At 33.4% G+C, this 14,604-nt stretch overlaps 1 protein-coding gene across 2 annotated transcripts in view; it reads right to left on the reverse strand.

The window, feature by feature from the left end:
• Positions 1–14,604, reverse strand: part of ELP4 (elongator acetyltransferase complex subunit 4) — a 239,663-nt gene that overhangs the window by 150,690 nt on the left and 74,369 nt on the right. For both annotated transcript variants that reach the window (XM_059070394.2, XM_067038061.1), the window contains 2 exons: positions 13,968–14,052; positions 9,215–9,403 (listed from right to left, as the gene is read on the reverse strand). In XM_059070394.2, coding sequence (XP_058926377.1) covers positions 9,215–9,403; positions 13,968–14,052 — 274 coding nt within the window. The remainder of the gene's footprint in view (positions 1–9,214; positions 9,404–13,967; positions 14,053–14,604) is intronic.

A 14,604-nucleotide genomic window follows, 5' to 3' on the forward strand; every position in this document is an offset into this window, starting at 1 on the left:
TTTGGCTCTAAAAAGTACTTTAATAACCATCACTACTACTAGGAACTATATAGTATGAATCACTATATGAACCAAAACTTCATTATTTTAGGGAAAGCAAAAAAGTATTTAAAGTCAAAATAATTTTTCATTGTATGTCTTATCGAATATGATTTGGTTAATTATAATAAAAGGTTTCTAAATGACTCTTTTTACTTCTGAAGACACACATGAATCTTACTGACAGTTTTAAATATGCTACCCTTATTTAATATGCATATTTACACTATGACAAAATGGCACATATACTGCTCCTAACGCTCTACGTAGACAGAAACTTATAAGAAATTTGGAGTTTATTTGGGTAAAAACTTTCAAACATCCTGGACCAAGACAGTAAATTAGAAATATAAGTATAATGCATACAAGCTAAGATTTGATTTAAAAAATTAATCAAACACTAGATTGTGCAATATGAAACAGAAGAAAAAAAAAACTGGAACTATAAAAATTTATAAATCCAAGCATATAGGAGCAGAGTTGAAACAGTTCTATTATTCGTTGTTGTAAAGAAAAACAGACTCTGTTTACACCCAACCAGACTTGTATGAAGTTACTAAATTTCAAAGACTGGAATTTGACAAATATGGTAAAATTAATATGGGTTTAATATGATTCACTTCATTAAAAAAATTATTTCTTTTTAAACTTTTAAAAATGTTAATTTTTTACAATCTATATCAGAGTAGTTGAGAAGGTCTAGAAAAATTAAGGCAGATTCTTAGTTGAGACTATGAAAAACTGATACCCAGAATATCAAACTTTATCCTTTAATAATTGATAGTCGTGATCAAGAGATTGAATCTGTAATTTTCAGCCTTAAATATTTGTAACAAACTGCATTTAAAAAGACCATTTCAAATAATAATTCTCCTTAATAAAGTACATTTCAAAAGACCATTTAAGATAGATTAAGTTATATGGCAGAAGGTGTTGTTATGATTTCCTATAATGATGCTCATATCAACAATTACAAAAAAAATATTTTCCAGAATTTCATAGTTGTAAACTCTTAAGAGTCTGTTGTTCCCTTACCATACAATTATTCTTAGGTCTTGTTTTAAGAATAAAAGATTTCACACTGAGAGAAATTCACAAGGCCACTGGAGTCCACATTTCATAATCCTATATTAGTGGTTAGTTCTATAGCTGTCCATTGCTTGCCTTAGAGTTCAGCTGCTAAAATACTCAGCATGAACACAAAAGTTTATGGATGTGAAAAGGTTTGTGCTGAATTTCTCCACACTGAAACATACTGCATCATTTACTTCAGTGGGCTCAAAGTTTTCTTATATTAATATTATAGAAGATTGATTTGAAAATATATCAATTAAAATAACACACTAAATAAAACTTCATTCAATTTTCAAGAGACATGTAACGAGGGCCTGTCTTCCTGTTTTTCTTCAGAAAATGATTTTTCCTTGGTATAAGCTAACTAATGCTGGTGATAGTTTTCTTCAGTGAGGTAGCTGGAGGCAGGGGGGAGGGTGGGGAGGGAAATTCCACAGATAAAATTGTTGGAAAATAGTGGTTTATGATAAAAACTGAATAAGCTTATTACTGACCAAGTGACAGTGATGACCAATAAAAATATGTTATAGGCCAGTTTCAAATCTAAAATCTATTCTGAATAAAAGAAAGTTTAAATAGTTTACCAACCAATGTTCTATAAGCAAATACATTAAATGCTAGCAATACAAAGAATTATTGTAGAATGAGAAAACGTTATTTCATATTTTATCATCAAAAATGTCAAGGAAGTTTTCATTCCTACATTATTATAGTTAAGGAGAAATTTATTGGGGTGTTTATATTTTAAAATTCCTTAAAAGTGTAGATTATGACAGCTTGAATAGATTAGCAATAATAAAAAGTAAATTTTCTTTTTGAAAGGAAAGCTGCGAGAAAGGTATAGAAAAATAAACTTTCCTATTTTAATTACAACTCTAAGTGCTTTAATATTTATTTCCTGACAGTTTCAGGTAAAAGTGCTTTCAATCAATAAAAAATACAAATCAAGAACAACCTGTCACAGATTGTGTAAATAAAATGCATAAGCTAGGGGAAATTTATTTTCCTTTTGCCTCGCCAATATAATCATAATAAGGCATGAAACTCAGCTTCTATTTCCAAAAAGAATAAATGTTATTGGTCACATTTTTCTTAAGCAGAACTGTCACTGATAATTGAAAATAAAATTAATTTAAAAGGCACAAAATATTTGTATAATTTGCAAGTGGATGACAAATTTCGCTAATAGTAAGCCAGTTCTCATTTATAAGACCAAAAAACATTAGAGTTTCATATATTGCTAGATATGGAAATCAAACAGTAACCGATTGTAACAGCTTCAAAGTTATTACCGTGTAAAAAAAGCTCGTTAAAAAGTTTCGAAGGGTGTACAGACATTTGTGTTTCTAACAGTAAACAGGAAAAAAAGCAGCTGAATGTTCAATGTAGCTGAAATATAACAATCTTTAATATGGAAATTTATACTTAAGATTTTAAAAGTTGAAATAATATTCTCATACTTAAGATAATAGGAAGGAAGAGTTTCAAGGTAGGGTTTTAGTTGTTTTTCTTGAATGTTAACTTTTCCTCTTTCTTTTTCAATCCATGATAATCTTCACTCGACAACAGTTTTGAACAGTTGAGTTGTGAGAATGTGAGCAGCTGCTGTTATTATAACTAAAGGTCTGTCTACTGCTTGAGTCTGAGAGACCACATGTTCGGCTGTCCTCTCATCTTGCCATCCTCACCAATTAACTATTAACATGGAGGGCCGTACACATGCTCTTGGGGGCTCTTTAACAGGCTTCTTGGCGAGTGGAACAACTACACAGCAGGGATCTGGGAACTGAGTAATGCCGGCATATAGGGGAGCCGTCCATAGTTCTGCTCCTTCTAATGACACTTTGCTCCACAGTTCAGCATGTAACAAAGTCTGTATTTAACTTGGCCATTTTCACATACATTTTTAATACAGTGTCTTTGGGCAGATTCTAGCAAGAGACCAGATGAGTAATAATACTACTTCACAGGCAAAATTGTTTAGGACTACATATGCATACATATTTTAAGACATTCATAATATATTTGGTGAATAATCTTAGTGTTTGTAGCAAACAGATATTTAGAATTTATTTTGTTCATTTGTTTCAATGTATGCTTGTTGTTTCCTGTGCTGTGAAGAAAATAATCTCTAACCCAAAGGAAATAAACTATTTCAAGGTCAAAGTTATGAGGCTGAGCAGAAAATAGTTCAAATGCAAATTTAAAAATAATTCTTTTCCACTCTACTTGCAAAAGTCTCATTACAACAATGAGTTAAAGTCAGTTTCGAAACTATGTCATTATTTTCCCTATTTTAACTTTTCCCCCTCTTTGCAATTTCCTTAACTATGTGTTCCTTCTCTACAATGAAATTAAACATGGGAAGCATGCCAAAAGTACAATAAAGGGTAACTAATCATAACTGTACAGATCTGACAGAATGCTAATCACTAAAGGAAGAACACTGATTGGCTGGGTTTTTTTTGAACTTCATGTAATCTTTATTTATTTATTTTTAACATCTTCATTGGAGTATAATTGCCTTACAATGGTGTGTTAGTTTCTGCTGTATAACAAAGTGAATCAGCTATACATAAACATATATCCCCATATCTCCTCCCTCTTGTATCCCCCTCCCACTCTCCCTATCCCACCCCTCTAGGTGGTCACAAAGCACCTAGCTGATCTCCCTGTGCTGTGCGGCTGCTTCCCACTAGCTATCGATTTTACATTTGGTAGTGTATATATGTCCATGCCAGTCTCTCACGTTATCCCAGCTTACACTTCCCCCTCCCCATGTCCTCAAGTCCATTCTCTACATCTGCATCTTTATTCCTGTTCTGCCCCTAGGTTCTTCAGAACCTTTTTGTTTTTTTTTAGATTCCATATACATGTGTTAGTATATGGTCTTTGTTTTTCTCTTTCTGACTTACTTCAGTATGTATGACAGTCTCTAGGTCCATCCACCTCACTACAAATAACTCAATTTTGTTTCTTTTTATGGCTGAGTAATATTCCATTGTATATATGTGCCACATCTTCTTTATCCATTCATCTGTTGATGGACACTTAGGTTGCTTCCATGTCCTGGCTATTGTAAATAGAACTGCAATGAACATTGTGGTACATGACTCTTTTTGAGTTATGGTTTTCTCAGGGTATATGCCCAGGAGTGGGATTGCTGGGTCGTATGGTAGTTCTATTTTTAGTTTTTTAAGGAACCTCCATACTGTTCTCCATAGTGGCTGTATCAATTTACATTCCCACCAACAGTGCAAGAGGGTTCCCTTTTCTCGACACCCTCTCCAGCATTTATTGTTTGTAGATCTTTTGATGATGGCCATTCTGACTGGTGTGAGGTGATACCTCACTGTAGTTTTGATTTGCATTTCTCTAATGATTAGTGATGTTGAGCATCTTTTCATGTGTTTGTTGGCAATCTGTATATCTTCTTTGGAGAAATGTCTATTTAGGTTTTCTGCCCATTTTTGGATTGTGTTGTTTGTTTTTTTGATATTGAGCTGCATGAGCTGCCTGTATATTTTGGAGATTATTCCTTTGTCCATTGCTTCGTTTGCAAATATTTTTCCCATTCTGAGTGTTGTGATTGGCTGTTTTTCCCAATCTAAGAGAAATAGATATTTTATATACTTTTAATGTAGTGTTACTTTATATAGTATATTCAAATAAAGGTGTCACACTTCTATTATGTATAGATGTTTAATTATATGACAAAATTTCCAAGGATATCAAACTGCATTTCTATTTCCTGTCAGAATCTACTTTACTCTCAAATACCAAGCTCAAGCATCCAAAATACGTACATATACTGACTGTCTGCTCCATCCATTCTATCTTTCATATTTCTGAAAAAACTCCAGGAGGATGGGACCTTGTTTGTCTTGTTCACTACTATATCCTCATGGATGCCTAGAATAGTACTTGCAATAAATATTTGTTGATTGAATAAATTATTCAATCACCATTTAAACCTTGACTTAGAGTCTGCAGGGAAGGCACTGGTCATATTCAAGAGGAAGTTGATGTATGATGTTAAGAAGAGTCATGTTACAACAAGGTGATGTTACTAAGACTTCAATGGCCATCTGACTTCAGCCAAGGTTCCCAACCTGTCTAAGCTGTGAGAAGATCCTGTCCAACCTGTGAGAAGATTCTGTCCATGTTGTTCATAAAAAGAGGCAGAAAGCTGAAGATTTCTATTACTTCGATGGACTTGTGTACCTTAGGTTTTGTAGCCTGATCTCTGTTCAAATTCTCAGTTTTGGAGATCTGTTTAAGTAACAATAGTGAAGGTGACAATTGTTGACATACAGTGAGTGCCTACCATGTGCCAGCAGTGGATTGCCAATCCTCTGAATTTTTACAAATGAAGAAGATGAGGCTGAGAAAGTTAGGACTTGACTAACACCAAATAACTATTGGGTCTATCTTCCTCCAAAGCCCTGGCTCTTTCTATCACCGAATGCTACTTTGTGCACAGTCTGCTTCTTAATTTTGACCCTATTTTAGTACTTCCATTGAGTAAGCAGCAGAGCATGGTGGTTAAGAGTATGGTACTTGGAAGGGAAACTCTTAGATCTAAATCCTGCCACTCAAGTAGCTGTGTGATCTTGGGAAAGTCACTTAAGTTTTCTGTCCTTTTTTCCTTATCTATAAAATGGAAATAATGATAGCACCAACAATATAGGATTATTTTAAGGATTAAATGAGTTAATATTTGAAAAGATCTTAGGACTGCAACTGGCCTGTAGAAATCACTATGTAAGTTTTATTAAACAAACTCACAGTTCCCTGGTTCCGTGTATGCATATGTCTTTGGTTAGCTTTGTAAGCATATTGCTTCCACTTCTTACTCTCTTTTCTTAGCCTAACCATTGTGATTTTCCTTGCCAGTCTTTAAGAGTTATTTAGAGTTTTATCCACTATTTATATCATGACTGGTTTAAGCAAACTGTTAAGTTTTACATTTTCTCCTAAGTATTTTCATAAAAAACCAAATGTATGGTCAGATGTCATGTTCAAAGAGCAAGGGAATAATTTATTTGTTTTTTTTTTTATAGCTCCACTGATATTAGGACCAGAAGACTACTATACGATAGCTAGGCAAAATTGTCTAGGGAAGAAACTGTGGTATAAGGTCACCAAAGTCTGACCTTATGTTTTCCTATTTCCATTTCAAAATAGTCTCTTTACTGGTATTTTAAAAAGCAGAATTTAAATTATATCTTTTTCAGTTTTATAAGAGCTCAAATATATCTATAAAATAACAAAATTCAAATATTGCTTAATGTTCAGTGGTGTACATAGGATGATTTGAAGTCTTCTGATAGTATTACTGCTCTTCCCTTACACAGAGGCTAGAGGAATCACTGTCACAAACATTCACAATAGGTTTGGAAACTCTTCTCTAAATAATAATGATGATCACTACCAAATGGCTTTAGAAATGTTTTTCTTTCTTTTCTTTATTGCATAGGCACCTTTGCAATAAATTTTAAAATTACATATATACATATATTTATTTTGGTTCTTAAATTTAGGACTTTGATTCATTCTGAATTAATTATTATTATTATTTTTTATGGTACACGGGCCTCTCACTGCTGTGGCCTCTCCCGCTGCGGAGCACAGGCTCTGGACGAGCAGGCCCAGCGGCCATGGCTCACGGGCCCAGCTGCTCCGCGGCATACGGGATCCTCCTGGACCGGGGCACAAACCCGTGTCCCCTGCATCAGCAGGCGGACCCTCAACCGCTGCGCCACCAGGGAAGTCCCTGAATTAATTTTTGTACATGGTGTGAGGTAAGGGTCCAAACTTCATTCTTTTGCATGTAGCTATCTAGTTGTCCCATGCCATTTGTTGAAAGGTTATTTTCTTATTGAATGGTCTTGGCACCCTTGTTGAAAATTTGTTGACCATAGATGTATGGGTTTATTTCTAGACTGCCAATTCCATTCCATTGTTTTATATGTCTATTCTTATTTGAGTACTCAAGTACTCCCTGGAGACCTCCAAATTTCAATTACATCTGCTATATTTCTGTTAACGTAATTAAATGTAAAGTTCTCACAGACCTTTGGAGTGTCACCAAGCATAGTCCTTGTTTCTTTGATTTGCTTGAATATGTCATTTTAGTTCAGACCTCAGTTGTGAAACAGGGATAATGCTTAACGTATCCAAGGACAGGAGCTTAATTCAGATGAACCCTTCAAGTCCTTTCTATTTAGCTTTAAGGTTAAATATTTGAGATTTACTAGCTTTGAAAGAATGAGTTCCAGAATACAAATCTGTTAGATATTGTAGTAGAATTTTCCCATAATATGGTTCTAGAATCTGATTTTCTGGGTTCAAATTATGGTTTCTCAAGTATTTAACCTTGATCTAATTTCTGAATTTCTCTATACCTCAGTTTCCTTATATGTAAAATGGAGATAATAGCATTTACATAAAAATTCTATAAGAATTGTTAGGTCCTGACTTAGTGTTTTTTATTTGCTAGTTGCTCTCATTATTGTTATAAGTGCTACTTCTTAGAGAAGTAAAACAAAGCTCAAAACTTCTCTGCTATAATTCATTCCAAATCAAAGTGTTTTAGTATGTACATAAGAAAAAATGATTTCAGTGATTTAGTTACTTTGACTTTCACATTCCATTAATTGCAGCAGGTATTTCAGTTATATTATTTCTAGTATCATGTTATAGTGTATGTGTACATCTATACATACATACTGTGGAAACAGTCTCAAACTTGCCCCTTGAACACTCTTAAGAAAAGAACATTTTGAACCAATGAGGAAATCTTACAAACACCCCTCTTTCTCTGGGGAGACTGGCCTCTTTTTATGAGAGTGTAACTTCAGGAGAAATAAATATAGAAACAAGGAGGGAAGATGGGGACTAGTCCTATTCAGATCAGCTTTTTTTTTTTTTTTCAATTTTTTTTTACTGTGGTGAAGTACATATAGTGTAAAGTTTACCATTTTAACCATTTTTAAAAATTTATTTATTTATTTATTTATGCTTGGCTGCATTGGGTCTTCGTTGCTGCACACGAGCTTTCTCTAGTTGTGGCGAGCGGGGGCTACTCTTCATTGTGGTGGCTTCTCCTGTTGCAGAGCATGGGCTCTGGGCCCGTGGGCCTCAGTAGTTGTGGCACGCGGGCTCTAGAGTGCAGGCTCAGTAGTTGTGGTGCACGGGCTTAGTTGCTCTGCGGCATGTGGGATCTTCCTGGCCCAGGGCTCAAACCTGTGTCCCCTGCATTGGCACGTGGATTCTTAACCACTGTGCCACCAGGGAAGCCCTTAGCCATTTTTAAGTGTACAGTTCAGTTGTATTAAACACATTCATATGTTGTGCTACCATCACCACCAGCCATCTCCAGAACTCTTTGCATCTTGTAAAGCTGAAACTCCATACCCATTAAAATAATAACTCTCATTCTCTCCCACCCCCAGCACCTGGCAACTACCATTCTATTTTCTCTCTCCATAGTTTTGACTACTCCAAGTATGCCATATAACTGGATTCACAGTATTTGTCTTTCAGTGATTGACTTATTTCACTGAGCCTAACGTTCTCAAGATTTATCCCTGTTGTAGCACATGTGAGAACTTCCTTCCTTTTTAAGGCTGAATAATATCCCGTTGTGTGGACATGCCACATTTTGCTTATCTATTCATCTGTCAGTGAACAGTCAGGTTGCTTCTACATTTTAGCTGTTGTGAATAATGCGGCTATACATGGGTGTAAAAATACCTCTTCAAGATCTATATTCAGATCAGCTTTATGATCAATGACAAGATATGACAGCAAAATCAACCTCATGTCACAATGATACTAGCAAGTTCACAATAAATCAAAGAAAAAAAATAAAATTAGTGAGGATGAAATTACCACATACTCACTGTATATTAAAACCACAAGTACTAGAGACTTGAATAATCTAAAAGACATCTTGCTGCTCAGGCATTTCAAGCATCTGAAAACTCTTTTATCCAAATGGCACATGAAAATAATTTACCGGATTCATAAAGCACTTATAAACTGCTCTTCACTATAAACCACGAGTTAGGAGAAAGTAGTTTTGGAAAGTTCTTACCTGGATAAGGTGTGTTGGCACGGTGATGATACAGGTTGAAAGAGAGGTTCGCAGAAGACCACGGAGCACATAGAGGAACTTTGTAAGACTGCAATTGCTGTCACCGTTTTCTGTCCAGCAAATGTCATCTCCCCACAAAGGTGAACCAAGATTCTGGATTCCTATTCTTAAAATGTTTTTCTGTTTTTTCTAAGGGAAAGTGAGAGGGAGGTAAACACATTAAGTTTTATTAAACAACAGAATACCTACCTCTTAGTTTTATCTGCCGGTTCTTATTTTTATTCAAAACAGATCAGGGAGATAACGTCAACAGACGTAGTAAAAAGTTTTATGTATTATCAATAATAAGGCAATATAAAGGAAACCTTTTAGATTACAAGACTGTAAAAAAATAGCAGAACTGTTGTTTTGTTTTTTCTTTTGGAAAATTTGAAGAGTATCACAAGCCTCAAGCTTTTGTTTCTAAATATTAACGGTGACTAAGAATTATGTTTGAGGCAATTAAAGTAATCCATAACAAATCACAGGTAATAATAAAGAGAATCTAAACTAGAATGCTTACAAACCATTCTTACAAAACTCTGTAAGTCTTTCAATAAACTACAGAGTGCTCAGTATTTCTCAGATAAATTCTATCATGTCCACTGCCTACTATTTTGTTTGAAAGAAGCTTAAAAATGTATTTTTTGGGGTTTAGCATTTTACACTTGCCTCTATTCTTCCTTCTTGAAGCTATTTTTATGATAATAATTTGACACTTTTAATAAAACTTAACAGGTGAATGTTTAGAACTTGATCCCATTGACATTAAGGTCATAATAATAGTAAATGATATTTCTTGGGAAAAGAGTATTGAAAAACCATTAAATGAAACCTAAAATGATTGTCAATAAATGTTTGCCAGCAGATGTGTTTATAATAAATTCTGTTTGGGTTATTCTAACTGAACAAGTGTGTGCAAATGCTTTCCTTAGCAATTCAGCAAAATTTCCAGGCAAAGGAAGGCGCTCATAGCAAAACCTGGCACGTGGAAATAACTGGAAAATCATTATTACAGTTCTAACGGGGAAAATAAGACTATTCTCCCAAAGCAAAGATTTGGAACATGCCACTTTAGATGTGATTTCTGATGAAACAAGATCCTAAAATATATGTGTCACTTGCTGTTGCTACAAAATACCACTAATAAAATTTATTAGCCAACTAGTTATTGCCCAATACTATATATATATATATATATATATATATAATATATATATATATATATATACACATACACACACACAATAGATATATAATATCTCCCTGATATTAGACACACAAATGATTTTTTGTATTCCTTTCCAAGGAGAATTTGTTGACAAAAGAAAGTAGGGAAAATGAATAAAATGTTGAAATGTTACAAGAGGAAAGACTAAAGGGACAATAGTAAGATGGGTAAGATACAGACTTAAAGTCTGCATTGTGCAACTAAGTAGATGTATGATTTTGGGTAAAACAAGTAATTACTTAGGCCTTAGTTTTCTCATCTCTAAAATAAAAGGATAGAATAGAACATTGCTGTATGGACCATATAATTCTTCAAATATATAAAGTGACACAATGGCCTGGATAAAACTGCGAGAATGAGATTTTACAAAGAGGAATTTAGTCTAAGCACATTTGAGAAAAACTTTCTGACTTCTAGGACCTAAAGCACAATGACAACATCAAGGCAGTTGGTCCCATTTTCTTTCCTGGTTGCCTTGAGGTTATGATGACAACCACCTAAGATACCATATGTGGTGATCCTCAACAGTCCATAAAAATTATTTTCTTTTTATTTCTGCATTACTTGAATAAAATGAAGTAATATGATGTACCATGGTATATGTTAGAAGTATAAATAAATTTCCAATGAGTTCCTATATCGGTGAAATATGGTAGGTTATTCATTTTTATGTATTACTTAGAAACTCAGAATTTAAACAAAATGGCAAGATTAAGGTTCATTTTTCTCATCCTTAAACTTGTTATCTTATGAACTGTAGCTTAAGTTAGATTCCTAACAGAAAGAGCAACCTGGAAAAAAAAGAGAGAAAATCCCTCCCCCCTCAAATCTAGATATTAGAATGAAATCTGAGGGTAAAAGGAGAACAGCCTCATATTGTTTACCCTGTCAACATTTCAGAAACTAAAGGTCAGCTGTATTTTAACCCACAGTCACCATTACCTACTATGCTGTATCAAAAAGTTTACACAAGTTTATAACAAAAATGCTGTCAGGTGCAGAATCAGGAGAACCACAGTTTAGTGACTTTGACAGTTACACTGATATACACATATAGAAAGAATGAAAATATTAAGCCAGAGAATGAATGAGTGATAAGGTATTTAAGTGAAGTAGGTACACAGCACATTAGAACATAATTGAGCATAATACTTCAACCCAGGGAATACATTTATATTTTTAAAAATATGACAGTATTGTAAAAACAAAGGCTGAGTTACAAATTTCCTGTGTTGTTTGGGACATATAATTCCTTGCTACACCATATAATAATGGGGCATACTGTAAGGCATAATAAAATTAAAAAAATAAATGTTTGCTGACAGCTGAACAATAAATAAATTTATTCCTATGAGAAGATCTAAAATATTTAATCTGGTACTCTAAGTAAAATCAGTGTTCAAATTTCATTTATTATATTATTTCTTAGATATCTGAAAATCAAAAATTAAAAATAAAATTATGACAGCGATTTGTAAATGTTTCCACTCCAAGTATCTTTACGGATGAGCTACAATACTTTACTTACTACTGTTATTAATTATATGGTAGTATATAATATTCTGTTCCTTAGAGTCTATTTCTATTTGTTGCCTCCAGCTAGTTTAGTTTATTTGAAAATGTAGTGATAGAGAAAGTAAGATGAAAATATCCTTTTAAAAAGTAGGATTTATTTCAGTGTCAGAATATTATTTTGACTCGGGAATAATATTTTTTGAAGTAGTGCCTGATAGATGCATTTCTGTGGCTTCTGGAAGTAATCTGAAGTTTCTGAGGCAGATTTATAGACTAGGTAATTTAGCAAATGATGCAATCCATAATTTAAAAATATGGAAATTCATTAACTATATTTTAGTTCTAATAAAATTGGAAATATATATTTATAATAACTTATTGGTATATTTAATTTAATTTAAAATTTGTTTTTAGCATTCCTGGTACTCACCATAAAAATGTCTGTCTCAACCCTGTTTAATCTTTATGAAGGTCAAAAGTTATAGAACCTCTGGTTCAGAGACCCAAACCAGTTTGTTGTCTATGAATGTTCATGAAATAAAATGTTGCTTTACTGAAAACAGTGTTGATTCATAGTCATATAAACAAGTAAGAAAACAAACCTTTCATTCTATTCCAATAATAGCTTTTTAAGGGTTCTTCGGATGTGTGTGTGTGTGTGTGTGTGTGTGTGTATACATATCCATATATGTAAGTATAAGGGTATCTCTTTGTTACTGCCTTTGCTTTTTTTGCATTCTATAAAATTTCTTGCTCTTAGAAGATGTGTCTTCATTCTACAAGAGCAGCAGCTCTGCACACTGTACCACAGGAACTGTTATGACATGCCTGTTTCCATAGTTACCAGAGCAAGTGGGGAGAGGTGTCTGTCAGGGACCAATTACCTCTCCAGACGGGCACTGCCACCAAAGAGAAGACATGGTGCCCATAAATCTTAGCTAGGACCAAAAATGGAACAACAATGAGCAAAATAAAACTGTACTAAATACCAAAAGGGCCATCACAAAAACTGTAACATACATGAAAAACCATCTATAAATGAATGTCTGTGCTTTGCCATACACACATACGTATTTTCAACCTGCTATTAAACTGCTGATCTAAACAAATTTTAAAAGTATTTATTTTGCCATGGACAAAGTGTTAAATATAGCAATAAAGTTTATAAGAATATTTAAAAATCTATGATATAAATTAAGAGCAAATGTAGTTGATAATGCTGAAAAATAAGACTTTTGGCTTTTTTGTTTTCTTCAATAAAAATAATGGTGCTCTGGAAATAATTCTGCTAAAATAATATAAATGAAATGCAAAACTTTTAGCAGCAATAGCAATTAAAACCACTGAGGAAGAATTGTGAAAGGCATGATATCTAGAAATAAAATTTCCCTCATTTTGTTTAAGTTAAACTAACTGGAACATTTTTAATAGTAGGAATCCAGAGGAAGTTTTTGAAAATAGAGCTGCAGAGAAATAGTTAACTTATAAAATGTTTTAATGTAGCAAATAAAAATGCATCTTTTATTCAATGAGACATCTCAAAGCATAATACAATACATAAAATATTGAAATAATTAATTCTTACTCATAAGATAATTTAACATTAAGGCCTAAATGACAGAAATATAAAAAATTTAGATAGAAAAGTACAAGTCTTGCAGATTTAACAGTAATTTTCAAACTGTGGTATTTATTAACTCCAGGTACTACAAATACCTATTTTAAAATAATTAATGTTGACAATGTATGTGAACATCTTATGTGCATCCACTGAGAACTTAGCTAAAATTCTAAATACACATTTACAGTCAAACTAAGGCTGCCCGTGCTCTGCTTATTTACATCCTCTGCGCTTAGAAACAGCTTGTTCGCTGTTGATTATTCTAAGACCTACTGGGTCTACCCCTAGAGAGTTTAAAAACAGCGTTACATACATGATTATAAAAAGGCTTTGAAGGTACTCAATACCTGGGGATTGGATCCATCAAATCCTTCCTCATAAATGATGTTCTGGATAAACTGCAGCAGCTTTATGTAGCCATGGTTCAAAGAACTGTTGATAAGAAGTGGTTGAAATGCATAAATGGGCTTATTACACAGGAAATACAAACTGTAAGCTAAAACTTTAAATAAATAATTAAAAGATATACATTTATGAGACTATACTTAAATATAAGACAAAATAGTACAAGGCATTCTAAAATAAAAAGTCAGTACATCCATGGAATAAGTTGCAATGCCCTATATTAACTAGCTCAATGTTCTTGACATCATGGGAAGATGAAAATCTGTGGAGACTGAGATGACTTAATTATGTCAGGCTTAGTTACCTCCAAGAAAATTAATGATTTAATGAAGCAACCTAAAAGATGAGGCCACTATAGCTTTTCAGGAGTAATCATAGATAATTAACACATAGTTAATGAAATGCTATGCCAAGTACACCTGAATCAATGTCCTGATCATCTGAGCTCATCTTCCATCAAAGTTTTAATATTCTTAGAACAAATCGCTAAAATAATATTAATTCAAAAACAACTTTTTAAGAAAAATGAAGACAAGTGAATATAAGCTCCACTTCTGTCTGTAAAAAAAAGACAATAAG

This window comes from Kogia breviceps, chromosome 7 (genome assembly GCF_026419965.1).
Source record: "Kogia breviceps isolate mKogBre1 chromosome 7, mKogBre1 haplotype 1, whole genome shotgun sequence".
Lineage (NCBI taxonomy): Eukaryota > Metazoa > Chordata > Mammalia > Artiodactyla > Physeteridae > Kogia > Kogia breviceps.